General features: G+C 27.6%; 3 protein-coding genes across 5 annotated transcripts; 2 read left to right on the top strand and 1 right to left on the bottom strand.

The window, feature by feature from the left end:
* The first annotated feature begins 64 nt into the window (after nt 1–64).
* On the top strand, nt 65–3,505 carry LOC114125274 (coiled-coil-helix-coiled-coil-helix domain-containing protein 2). Of its 2 annotated transcripts, XM_027988859.2 has the most exons (5): nt 65–299; nt 374–489; nt 2,739–2,883; nt 2,952–3,186; nt 3,248–3,505. In XM_027988859.2, exons 2-5 carry the CDS (start codon nt 449–451, stop codon nt 3,256–3,258), a joined length of 432 nt encoding a protein of 143 aa, XP_027844660.1. In that variant the 5' UTR covers nt 65–299; nt 374–448; the 3' UTR covers nt 3,259–3,505. The 2 variants fall into 2 exon arrangements, with proteins under 2 accessions (XP_027844660.1, XP_027844659.1); XM_027988858.2 differs by lacking the exon at nt 3,248–3,505 and having other exon boundaries at nt 2,952–3,203.
* Nucleotides 3,506–5,533: 2,028 nt separating this feature from the next.
* Nucleotides 5,534–10,911, top strand: LOC114125270 (early endosome antigen 1). Of its 2 annotated transcripts, XM_027988852.2 has the most exons (15): nt 5,534–5,842; nt 6,077–6,222; nt 6,634–6,744; nt 6,878–7,048; nt 7,114–7,355; nt 7,421–7,583; nt 7,882–7,950; nt 8,014–8,207; nt 8,280–8,425; nt 8,498–8,591; nt 8,659–8,813; nt 9,548–9,662; nt 10,204–10,356; nt 10,413–10,490; nt 10,562–10,911. In XM_027988852.2, exons 2-15 carry the CDS (start codon nt 6,165–6,167, stop codon nt 10,727–10,729), a joined length of 1,917 nt encoding a protein of 638 aa, XP_027844653.1. In that variant the 5' UTR covers nt 5,534–5,842; nt 6,077–6,164; the 3' UTR covers nt 10,730–10,911. The 2 variants fall into 2 exon arrangements, with proteins under 2 accessions (XP_027844653.1, XP_027844654.1); XM_027988853.2 differs by lacking the exon at nt 6,634–6,744.
* An 84-nt stretch (nt 10,912–10,995) lies between these two features.
* Nucleotides 10,996–12,050, bottom strand: LOC114125271 (uncharacterized). The gene is made up of 3 exons (XM_027988854.2): nt 11,925–12,050; nt 11,557–11,734; nt 10,996–11,232 (listed from the first exon to the last, which is right to left on the bottom strand). Exons 1-3 carry the CDS (start codon nt 11,951–11,953, stop codon nt 10,996–10,998), a joined length of 444 nt encoding a protein of 147 aa, XP_027844655.1. The 5' UTR covers nt 11,954–12,050.
* Nucleotides 12,051–12,053: the final 3 nt, after the last annotated feature.

Here is a 12,053-nt window from a genome sequence, read left to right as displayed (position 1 = left end):
GCGCGCCTTTTACAAACCGTTATGCCGTAGTCAAAGACGTTTCGAACGTCACTCGCTACCACTGTTCGCCGTAGATACCCGCCTATCCCCACCAAAAACGATGACAACATAGTGTTGGAGAACCTTCTAGAAAAAAAAAGGTTTCGCAATCTCACTACGACTTCACAGCTGTTTTCCCCCACCAATATCAATAATTAACTTTTTATTATAGTCCACACATTGTAACTCAACAGCGGTACGGTCTACGCTTTTACATAACCAAAATTGAAAACTTCTGAGAGAGACAGCAAGTGATTCGAGTGAGTACTAATGTACTATATTACTGCAGTATTGCACCTTTTCACGCCATAACGCTAATATTTATTGTCTACAGATTCCTTCAATCAAGCCGTGAAGTCGTATTTTATTTGTGAAATTTATTTAATTTTTGTGTAAACCTAACTACAAAATGGCCAGACGTGGACGTTCTCCGTCGCCTGCACCCAGAAGGTAAGTCCTGCGCATACGATTCTTTTTATCGGACTCCCCGCCGGCAAGGTTATGCAAAATATTATAGTAATAACTAATATGTATGTACCTAGTGTAGATACGTGATATCGATGATTGATTTATAAAACGGTTCCGTTAAATGCTTTAGTGGTTTGATTTGTTTCAAATTCAACCTTTTGATAAACGTGGTACTTTAAAACTAGTCTATAGAACACATGACTTTAAATTAATTTTTTTTTTTTTTTAATTAATATATCAAGTGCCCTTGGAATGTAACTATTTACCTATAAAATTATCAAATCAACAAAACAAATACTAAAATATGTAAATTATTCAATGATAAAAATGCAAAATGACACATTAAATTTTATTAAATGTATATTATTCAAACCTAATCAATAATGATGTACCTATATTAACAGTTATTTATAACTTAAAAAATTATGGAAAATAATTAATTGGTATATTAACATGGAATTTAAATGCAAAACTTGATAACTATTATAGTTGAATTTCTATGAAACTGCAGTATAATATATCGCATTGTCCATCAACGTCTATTTAGAGAAAAAGCAAAGAGTGATTGGTATCGTCTTAAATTCTTATCTATGTTTCTAAAATTATGATTATATTAAATAACTAATATAATAGGTATCTATATCTATATATATTATATATAGATAAAAGACCCTAAAATAATTTTTATTTTTTATAATAAAAATGTTAAAGGTAAATAGATGTATAAAATTATTAAATAGGTAATGTAATTACGTTAATAATTTATAGAAACAGTTATGATTTTCATTTAAGTTTGTTAAAAACTCATAAAATGATTAATTTGATTACCATGAAAACTTAATTCATTGTCTGTGTTAATGCGTGGGCACATAATTATACCTTTTTAATTTTTATATAATACATGTATCAATTATCAAATTAATTAATCAAATAATACTTCTTGTATTAATTGTAATTTTAAATTTGTAACCAATTAGTTACAATTAAAACTTGTTCGTTTCTATTCATATTTTGTTTATTAGTACCTAATTGTAAATGATGCTAATTATTAGTTGAAAAGTTCATGAAAACTATTGTTTTAGATTCTTGTTTATGTCCCAAAAAAAGTTGGCAATATTGTATTTCCTTTATTTTCTTATGGTCAACATATATATATTATAAGAATTTGCACAGCATTGTGCAACTCAAATGAGGTCATTCATATACATAGGTCTTATGTTTTCATTTAAATTTATTTAAAACTGATTTATCATTTATTATTATACTCAATAAATATGTTTCTGTTTTACATGAAAATTTTAAGTTTTAAGAAGGGTTTTGAGTTAATGTTTAATTGAGTACTTAACACTCGGATCAATAATAACTTTTGTAGGTATATTATGTTTTGTTTTTTTTTTTGAACTATTGTGTGGAATTAATCGACATATTAGCATAGAATAAACTTTTGTTACCGGTGTTACTAATATTAATTTTAAATTAGATTTATAATAAATTTCATTCAGAGTGATAATTTTATCAAGTAAAATTAAAAAAAAATATTCCTATAGGTAATTCAAAAACAAAAAAAATGAAAGTATTTTTCAATAAATTATACCAGGTTATGAAAACAATATTTCTTCATTTAGATATTGCCAATAGTATCTATAGTTTTAATATTAAAGTTGGTTTGGCCAACATGCTTTACCGTCTCCTGCTGTCATGTTAGATTAGTGAGTCAAATTAAAATGATGAGATACCTAATTGAATACGTTGGTGTAGCATAGCGGTTCCCCTTGGAGTACTCATGTTATCCCTAGTGCATTGTTTTGTACAGTTAGGGAACCGCTGGTGTAGTACTGTATAGTGTTAGTGTTATTGAATCTATGGTTAGCATGATTTAATAGATATTTTAAAATATATGCACGTCCTTCATAAGTATGACTGTATAAGTTATTTAATTAGAATTTTTTATTACATATACACACTGGAGTGATAATTACAAAAACATGTATGCAGTCAACAATTTATGTAATGTGATGTAATGTTCCTTAGAAGCTGTTAAGAAATTTGAAATATTGTTACTATTTTTTTTTTTTTTTTTAATCTGAATTCATAGTAATATAATTTCAGACAAAGAATGTGATTCAGATTACATATTATTTTAGTAATTTTAGAATTATATAGTTCAATTTTGAAATTTTGAAATAAATACTTTATAGTTTTTAAAGTTAACAATGTTATTAATATTTTAGGTCTGCTGTCCCAGCTAGAACACAGCAACATGCACCAGCACCACAACATCAACCAACACAAGTAGCACCAGCTCAACCACAACAACCGGGATTATTTGCCCAAATGGCTGCTACTGCTGGAGGTGTTGCTGTTGGTTCTGCCATTGTACGTTTAATAATTTAATAGTTATATAAATAATATATTATTCATAATGATAATTTATTTATTATTAGGGTCACACAGTTGGTCATGCAGTCACTGGAATGTTCGGCGGTGGTGGTTCCCGCGATGAGGTTCAACCTCAACAAGTTCAACAAGCTCCACTAATGCCAGTGGAACAAAGTAGCCAACAAGGTGGTGCTTGCGCTTTTGAAATCAAACAATTCTTGCAGTGTGCACAAAACAATGATGATATTTCTTTGTGTTCTGGATTTAATGAGGCTATTCGTCAATGCAAGGAAGCTAACCGTAATGACCATTTATAATAATTAATTGTGGACTTACATTAATTGTTGGTTTTTATTTTCAGGTTTAATGTAATTAAGAAACTGATGAAGTGATAATTGTGGAAGTAGTTGCAAAATTATTATAAACAATGTACTCTTAATGTTAAAATATAGAACCGGTACTACACAAATTGTTTTTTTACATTAGTTATTTTATATATAATCTATAGGTCAATGTTATTGACTAGACATTTTTAGTTTTTGTATGCTTACTGTAAGTTATAGTTAAAAACTAAGAAAAATGTTATAAATAAATTATAATAAACAATATTATAATTTAATACCTATTATTTATTTTAATTTACGTGAAAAAATGTTCTTAGGATTAAGACTAATTAATACATTAAAATATCTCTGCAGTTCTTACTATTGAATGAAAGAGATTATTCTCATGTGTATAGTAGATTTTGATAGCATTTTATCATTGAATAAGGTTAATCTAATAACTTATTAGTTATTACTAATAAATGTTAAATTAAAATAAAACTAAACCATTGCAAACAAAAAATGATAATACTTGTAGTTGATATGTCATGTTTATACTAATTAGTAATTACATTTCATAAAAACTTATTTAAAAACAATAAATGTTACCTTAACACTAGGAAACAGTAGTAAACATTTTTATTATTTTCATGAAAAGTATTAAATTATTTAAGAATAAAACGCTAAGTATTGTATAGATTAAAATACTAAAATGTAATATTTCTATATCTCTTTAATATCAAACATCCATAATATTACCAATAACTGATTTCCTTTTTCTCTATAAAATTGATTCAATTTTGAGGTATATTAGTATACAATTTATTTTCGCTTTAATTTGTGTACATCATAGGTAATAAGATTATATTCATCAGAGCTTATATGTTGTGTTGTCTGCTTTAATATCATAATATAGAGTGAGTTGATCTATTATCATACTAAATTCAGATCGTTATCTGTGTTTTTATGCGTTAACTACGATTAAAGATATCTTTAATCGTGTAGTTAACTTTTGTACAAAATTTAACTACATGCAACTTTTAGTCTCTAGTATTGAAATCTATGATTATCATTTATCATAGACATATATAAAGTATAAACTAGTTTACTAGATGGCTGACTTCGATTACATAAAGGACTTCCGACTTCAACCTTAAATCTTAATGTGCCATATGGAAATTGAAATAAATTGATGAACGTGATGACTGATGACTAATGAAATAAGTTTTTCATCATGCCATTAGATAAAATATAAATTAATGTTTTTTATTTTGATTATTTTGTATATTGAGATTCACTTAACTTTTTTTGTTCATATTTAATATTTTAATGTATTCAGGAAAATACAAATAAATATTAAATTATATTATATTTAGTCTTTAATATCGATACGTTCATTGATAACGTGTGTTAACCACTGTGGTCACTAGTCAGTTGTTACATTAAATAATTTAAGTTTGCGTGTATACCTATACCTAATCGGTGAATAGACAAGGGAATCTATTGACTAATTCAATTAAAAAGTAGGCGAATCCGTACCGATGACAACCTCGATAAAGCATATTATGTATTACAGCATTTATAACCATTCATGATCCATTATTGAATAGATTATTTAATAATAAATGTTTAAAGTATAAAGTAAGTACTTATAGTATCTAAGTACCTATTACTTATCTATTTTCTACAATCAGATAAGTCATATGTCTAAAAACTATAATAAAACAATCGTCCGACGGTCGACATCATCAAAAACATAAATATTACTTTGCTAAAAATAAAAGAATACGCAAAATTAAAGTACATCATTGAATCGGTCAAAATGTTAAAATGTTCAAATAAATTGAAAAAATTGTGTAATTTACTAATTTTATTTAAAAAAAAAGACAAAACAACAATTACGGTGCGTAGTTCACACTTTCACAGTGTTTTAAATCTGCCCATAGGCGATAGGCCACGAGGCACAACTATAAAGTACCTAGGTACCAGCATTATGATCATAGTAATAATACATCTTTATTCTTTTATTTATTATTATTATTATTCAATACCTATTCTTTAAAATAAAAAAATAAATAAATAATATTAATATTATTTTCTTTTATATTAATTTATTTATTCTTTTTCAGTCTACAATTTTGGTTAATGGTTTCTAATGTTTCTATGACTTCGTCTATTCTATTTCATAGAACATAATTCTATAGTCTATATATAGATCTATTAACAACATAATATTATTGTGCAGTGTATTGTCGACAGTGAAGGCGCTCTTATCAACTTAACGCGCTAAGCAGTTATCAGTTTATCACTAGACAAACTTGTTGAAAAAAAAAAAATTCTACATACCTATTTAGTATTTACATTTTACTTAATACTTACCTATGTTATTACAATAGTGACATTATTGCTATTTTCTACCTATTTTATTATTACGTTTACCGTGAGCTCTTTCGTTCGATCGACGAGGCGACCACCTGTTTCAGGTACCCACGCACTATAAGGTTTCCGATTTACAGTAATTTTGTCTCGCCCGCGCCGATCTTTCGGTGCGAACTCAGCATTATGTCCTCTGCCGTCGCATGCGGTTCGCTGCCGCCGTAGCAAGAACAATATTGTCTGACGATTTGTGTCAGGTAAGCAGAATTGTGTATTATGGTAGAGTTGCGATCGCGATTTAGGCTCACGGGACCCTCTCAGTACTGCTTACCATCTATTTTTTGTTTTTGGGGGGAGGGAATGAGGTGGGCATCGCCCGTTCACATATGGTACACGGACGGTTGAGTACTACAGTACTCTATTTTGTTTGAACAGATCGTCGTCGTCAGTCATTTAATTTTCTGTTTATTTTTCTTTCCATATATTTTCAGTCCACAGTTGTGGCAGAGTCGTCACGGTGAACGCTTAGAGTTTACGTGTACTACGTGATTGGCCAAGCTAGAGCAAGGTACCCACGTCATGGAGAACGACGTGAGAGAAGAACTGCAACCGACTGTTGACAATGACAACAATCGTGGTAATGTATAGTTTTTTACTGCCGCACACCTCTTTGTGTTCATTCATTAAGTGTTTATATCCATACACATACATAATATGTATATATATATATATATATACTTTTCATAATGCTAACTACAAAATTCTTTCCATGTGTACCTATTATATTATTTGGTTTGTTGCACACTGTGTGTTATTTTTACAATATTTTACAGACACATTTTTTGCACGATCAATCAAGTAATTCAGTTTATACACTTAAACTTAATATTTTAATAAATACAAATATTAATTTATAAAATTTCACATTTACACTGAATTACTTGAATTAAATTTTTGTGGGGGTTTTATTGTTTTTAATTATTTTTTTTTTTTAAAAATAAATGTTATTTATGCTTATGTTGGTGTTGCACGCTCTTTATATCGACAGGTCCGTTGACTTTGGACTTGCTTCTAAAACAAATTGACGAATTGCAATTGGAGAAAAAAGAGTTTGGTTTGCAACGCGCCAAAATGAAGGGGTTTATACTGCAAAAAGAAGGTGACCAGTTATTGCTTTGTTGCTTTATATAATTTGTGTAATATGTATAATGTATATATGTTATTAATTTTTCCATTAATTTCATATAATATTATCGCTTGTAAGAAACATTCATAATGAGTTTAATTATTAGAGGAGCTCAAGCGTATGTCAAGTATATCAGCTGAACTAAAGAGATTACAAGATGAGCTAGATGAGTCACAAAGCCAGCTTACTGTAACTAAACTTGAAATGGAAGGGCGGTTTGAAGAACAAACCCGTAAATATAATGAAGAGATTTCATCTTTGCATAAAGTGGTTGCTGGTAATATTTGTAATGAAATAGTTTATTTTCACTATTAAAACTTTTATTTTTTTTCATATATATAGAAACTTTAGAAGAATCTAGGCGACGTGAAAATGAAACTAAAATATACAAAACAATGAATGAAAAGTTGGAAAACGAACTAAAACATTGTCGCAATCAAATGTTGATTGGCCAGCAGGGAAATAATATACTGGGCGAATCAACACAGCAACAAATACGTAATGTACCTGGTACTGTTCTTTCTGCTATTGCTAGAAAAATGACAAATCTTGCTTCTAGCACTGAATCTGATGACTATAGAAAGGTAAACCATAAATATTTTGTTTAAATATAATTACATAGTTAAATCATAGTACTTTTTTATTCTAGTCTCAGGATGATGAAGATAATGTGTATAAAGCTCTAGTAGATCCATTAAAAGAAGAAGTTGAAGCACTAAAAGAAAAAATTCGTGAAATGGACACAGATATCACTTACTATAAAACTAAATTAAATGAATCAAAGAATAATGTTGAGGAAAAGTTAACTACTAGTATGTATTTGTTAGTTAATAGAAAATACTTAAACGATAATGGGTTACATTGTGTACTAATAGAATGGCAGACAAATTGTTTTTATTGCCATCTGACATTGTTATTATTTGTCTATATTTTGCTATTTTGTTCGTAAAAATAATTATGAGTAAAATAGGCAGCTTTATAAAGATCTCATAGGGGCATAATATTGTAGTAAGAAATCATACTTTTATTTTATATTCTTGGGTTCCGTATTATTATTTATAGTATTTGATAATTGTTAAATTGATTTTAAACTGTATAATTTATTATTAGATAATTCACAAGAAGAATCATCTAATTCTTCAGCAACTGGAGATTTTGTCTTTCTAAATACATCAAATGGTATATTTATAATTGATTGTGTTTCTGTGAATAATTTATAATTATATTTTATTCTTGTTGTAGATAATAATATGGTACAATGTGAACAATGTTCTTTGTACAAAGTTCGTATAGAAGAAATGCATGAAAGAATAAATGAAGCGGACAAACGTCTTTTGGCCATGGACAAGCTTAAAGATGAACACGATAAAGAAACTATTTATCGTAAGGAGATGGAAGAAAAGTGGAATGAAAAATTAGATGAACACAAAAATAAGGCAACTTCAAATATTTTAGATTTAATTTTAGTTATAAATATATTAGATTAGTAATCTTAATGGATTATGTAGGTACAAGAATTGAAAAGTTTCTCTGATCAATCACATGAAGTGCTTAGTGATCTGAAATTGCAATATGAACAGACAGTGATAGATTTTCAAAAAGAAATAAAACTCTGTACAGAAAATGGTGCTAAAATGAAGCAACGTATATTGAAGTATTGTCATATTTTAAACAAATACAATATTTTCATAATTAATTTTTATAAATTGATGGGTGGTGTTTGTAGATTGGAAGAAGAAAATCATAATTTAAAAGAGAAACACATGAAGTTTTCTGTTCAGTTACAAAATGAAGAAATTAATTTACCTAGTTCAGTAGGGGTTAGTATTTAAAAAACTAAGAAGTAATGATTCATTTTCTTATATAAAATATGATGAATTTGTTTAGGAACTTCAAGAATACTTGTTAAAACGTAACGAGGAACTTATAGCTATGTCTATTGTAAAAGAATCGATAGAAGAAGAATTTAACAGGATAAAAAATAGTGCAGCTATTTCTGAAAGCCAAATACAAGGACTGAATTCAACAGTAGCTTTACTGGAGTACGTATTTTTATTATTTAAAATTATTTAACATATTGTCATATTTTATTATTCAATAATGTATATTATAATGTTAATTTGGATACAGTATTGTAATGGTAAGTTGCACCAGGAAATATTCAAATAGATGATTTTGAATTTACAGAAGCTAAAATAAGTTACTAAAATATACTAAAGAATAGTATACTTTATTCAGAATAACCTTGCCTACTCTACCGACAAAAACTCGTCTAGTCCACGCATATTTGTTGTCACGGGAGTGCTGACGACAGCTAACGACCAATCACAGTGCTTCTGACAATTTCCGAGGGAGGGGTTGACTGCCGGAGGCTCAGTTGCATGCACGATAGTGGGCAAGGTTATTCTTAATAAAGTATATTTATTTTTAACTTCTGCTTTTTGATACCTACTATAATAATATGTACAATACCTACTTATTGTTTTTTTTTTTTAAAAAAAACAACAACTTTTAACAACTCTCATAAGTCTTATTTCAATTTAAGATCATCTAGCTGAAATATTAAATGGTACCTTGTAAATATTTTCTTCTTTCATAATCCGTAACAATTTTGTTTCTACGATTAATACAAAGGAATCTGTAAGCATAGAGCATAAACATATTTTATTACATTTATAATGGGTGTGTAGTGTCCTCTTAAGCAATAATATGATCACGCTTCTTATTTAAGTTCGTATTTTAAAATAGTAATAATTAGTTGAATAATTTTTGTTAGAAAACAATTATTGGAAGAAAGAAGTCGTTTTTCTGAAGAAATAAAAAATACAAATCGATGTGAAAAAGAACTAATAAGCTGCCGCACTCAATTGGATACTGTTACTAAAAGAAAGGTAAACTTTGCATAGTACAATAACATCTATTATAATTTGTAATGTGTCCATATTTAAAAATAAAACTAAATAATTAAGTTTAATAAGTTTATTAAATATTAGTATCCTGGAAAATTAATTAAAAATAATTCTTATGGAAAAACTACCAAAATAATTAAAAATTATTATTTAAAAATTTCATATTTAAAATTATAGAAACATGACATGCATATTATCTTTGCATTCTGCTAGATTTTATGGCTAGTCAAAAAATAAGCTTATAATAAAGTCCTAAACCCTACTTACATATTCTTGATAAATATTTGAAGTTATAGATTTAGTTATTATAGTTAAGACCTTATTTATTGCTTATTCATTATTTATTTAATGATCAATAATTGTTTATGTAATAATATTTATTTTATTTTGTAATATAATTTGCTAGGAGAATATTTATGTAATTTTTAAAAAATGTATTAAATACTTGTCACTCGATGCTTAATTAATTGACTACACAATTATTTATGATGTTGAGTAAACTGATATTTGAGTTTAATTGTAGACTGAATTAGAATCTATGGCTTTGGAACAACGAAATAAAATTGTAGCTTTACAATCTGATTTGACAAATAGTGAAGAAGTACAACGTGATTTTGTTCGACTATCCCAGTCACTTCAACAAGAACTAGAACGTATCAGAGAATCTGGCACTTTGGTAATTGAAGAAATGTTAATTATTCTAAATATTTTTCTAATAAATTTGTTATTTAGGTGCGATGGGAACACGAAGAAGATATTATTGACTGTCGTGATTGTGGAGCTGTATTCTCTGATCCTAAAATCCAAAAAGTACTTTATTAATTAGAAAAAATGTTATGTACTTAATATTTAATAAGTCTAATTTTTTTTTTTTTTTGTAGGACCATTGTAGACATTGTGGTCGAATCTTTTGCCCATCCTGTTTGTCAAGAACAGTTAAAAGCGGACCTAATATGAGGGATTCTCATGTCTGTCGAGTTTGCCACACTTTACTTGTGAGAGATTCAGCGCCATATTTTAGCACTGAACCTCCACATCAACCTAATTAAATAAAAAAAAATATATATATTTATATATATATGGTTCAATGTTTACCTACACATGGTGATACTAGAATTTAGTTATAATTTTTTATTTATATTAGTTAAACTATAAATATTATATTTTTTTTTTTTAAACTTATTCTTTAAATTTTATTTTAGTGTTTATAAAAAATGTTGTGGCCTTGTCATTGTGTTATTTATGTTTAATTTTATAAAACACTACATTATTTCAACAACCCATTATTTACATTATTTAATACTTATGTTTATGATTAATCATCACTTTCTTCTTGTTCATCATTATGATCATCATCATCAAAATTGTTGTGTTCTGTTAATTCATCTTGTTCATTTAAATCTTCATCTTGTCCAGTAATTTCTTTATTTTCCAATTCATTACCAACTGAATATTTATCCTTCTCAATTGGTGATTGAGTAGGATTTTCTACATCTTTACTATTATTTGTATTGTCTAACTTACGGGATATTTTTTGACCTATTATATTTCCCTAAACAAATGATAATATAAGATATAATATATTTGTTAGAGATTTGTCATTAATTGTAAGTAGGTCATATAAGTTCAGTTGTAGAGTTATTACTACTCACTGATTTCACATCACTAGTACAATAAATGAATTAAACTTTGGATATCATGTCATAAGAGAAATATACCTAAGTTTTTTCTTCTCAGTGAAAAAAACATTTTAAATTAAACAATTAATATTGTGGCGAGTTGTCAACATTTTTTAATGTATTTATTATTAGGTATATAAAAATTATAAGTGATGTTTATTCAAAATAAGAATCTATTAATGAAGGTTAATATGTACCATTGCAACTCCTGCTGCAGTCTGAAGAATATTTGATACAACTCCTGTGCTTGGTTTTTTAGGTGATGCTTTGGGTTGTACTTTTAGTTCGCCAACATTAGGTACTGACGGTACTGTAGGTGCTTTTAATTGTGGTGCTTTTGGAGAACTTATACTTTTATTGATAACTTGTGGTAAGCTGCAAAAAAAAAAAATAATACCATGTTAAGAACCTGGTTTGTAATATTTACTGTCTACAGTTATAACAGTTCGATCCAGACAGATATGTACCTAACTTAAAGTACCTACACTAAACCTTTCATTTAATTTGTTCAATTACATTAAAAATACTAATGTTTATTGTTTATTTAATGATTTGTATGCCTTACCCTTTAGTCTTTGAACACAATAAACCCATTGTACAACAAAATTAACTGGTAATATCTATTAACAAATATAATATTTATTTAAATTGTAATTTGTTACACTACATTATATAATGTATTTTCTTATTTTCT

This window comes from Aphis gossypii, chromosome 2 (genome assembly GCF_020184175.1).
Source record: "Aphis gossypii isolate Hap1 chromosome 2, ASM2018417v2, whole genome shotgun sequence".
Lineage (NCBI taxonomy): Eukaryota > Metazoa > Arthropoda > Insecta > Hemiptera > Aphididae > Aphis > Aphis gossypii.
Note: the sequence above shows the minus strand (reverse complement) of the source record. Positions and strands in the feature narration are given on the sequence as shown.

Excerpts from the sequence above, each read along its gene's own strand:
- LOC114125274 (XM_027988858.2), top strand. The coding sequence starts at position 449 with ATGGCCAGACGTGGACGTTCTCCGTCGCCTGCACCCAGAAG. Across the intron at positions 490-2,738 it reads CCGTCGCCTGCACCCAGAAG|GTCTGCTGTCCCAGCTAGAA; the intron begins GTAAGTCCTGCG and ends TTAATATTTTAG. Across the intron at positions 2,884-2,951 it reads TTGCTGTTGGTTCTGCCATT|GGTCACACAGTTGGTCATGC; the intron begins GTACGTTTAATA and ends ATTTATTATTAG.
- LOC114125270 (XM_027988852.2), top strand. The coding sequence starts at position 6,165 with ATGGAGAACGACGTGAGAGAAGAACTGCAACCGACTGTTGACAATGAC. Across the intron at positions 7,356-7,420 it reads AATCTGATGACTATAGAAAG|TCTCAGGATGATGAAGATAA; the intron begins GTAAACCATAAA and ends TTTTTATTCTAG. Across the intron at positions 7,951-8,013 it reads CTTTCTAAATACATCAAATG|ATAATAATATGGTACAATGT; the intron begins GTATATTTATAA and ends TTCTTGTTGTAG.
- LOC114125271 (XM_027988854.2), bottom strand. The coding sequence starts at position 11,953 with ATGGGTTTATTGTGTTCAAAGACTAAAGG. Across the intron at positions 11,735-11,924 it reads TTGTGTTCAAAGACTAAAGG|CTTACCACAAGTTATCAATA; the intron begins GTAAGGCATACA and ends TTTTTTTTGCAG. Across the intron at positions 11,233-11,556 it reads CTGCAGCAGGAGTTGCAATG|GGAAATATAATAGGTCAAAA; the intron begins GTACATATTAAC and ends TCATTTGTTTAG.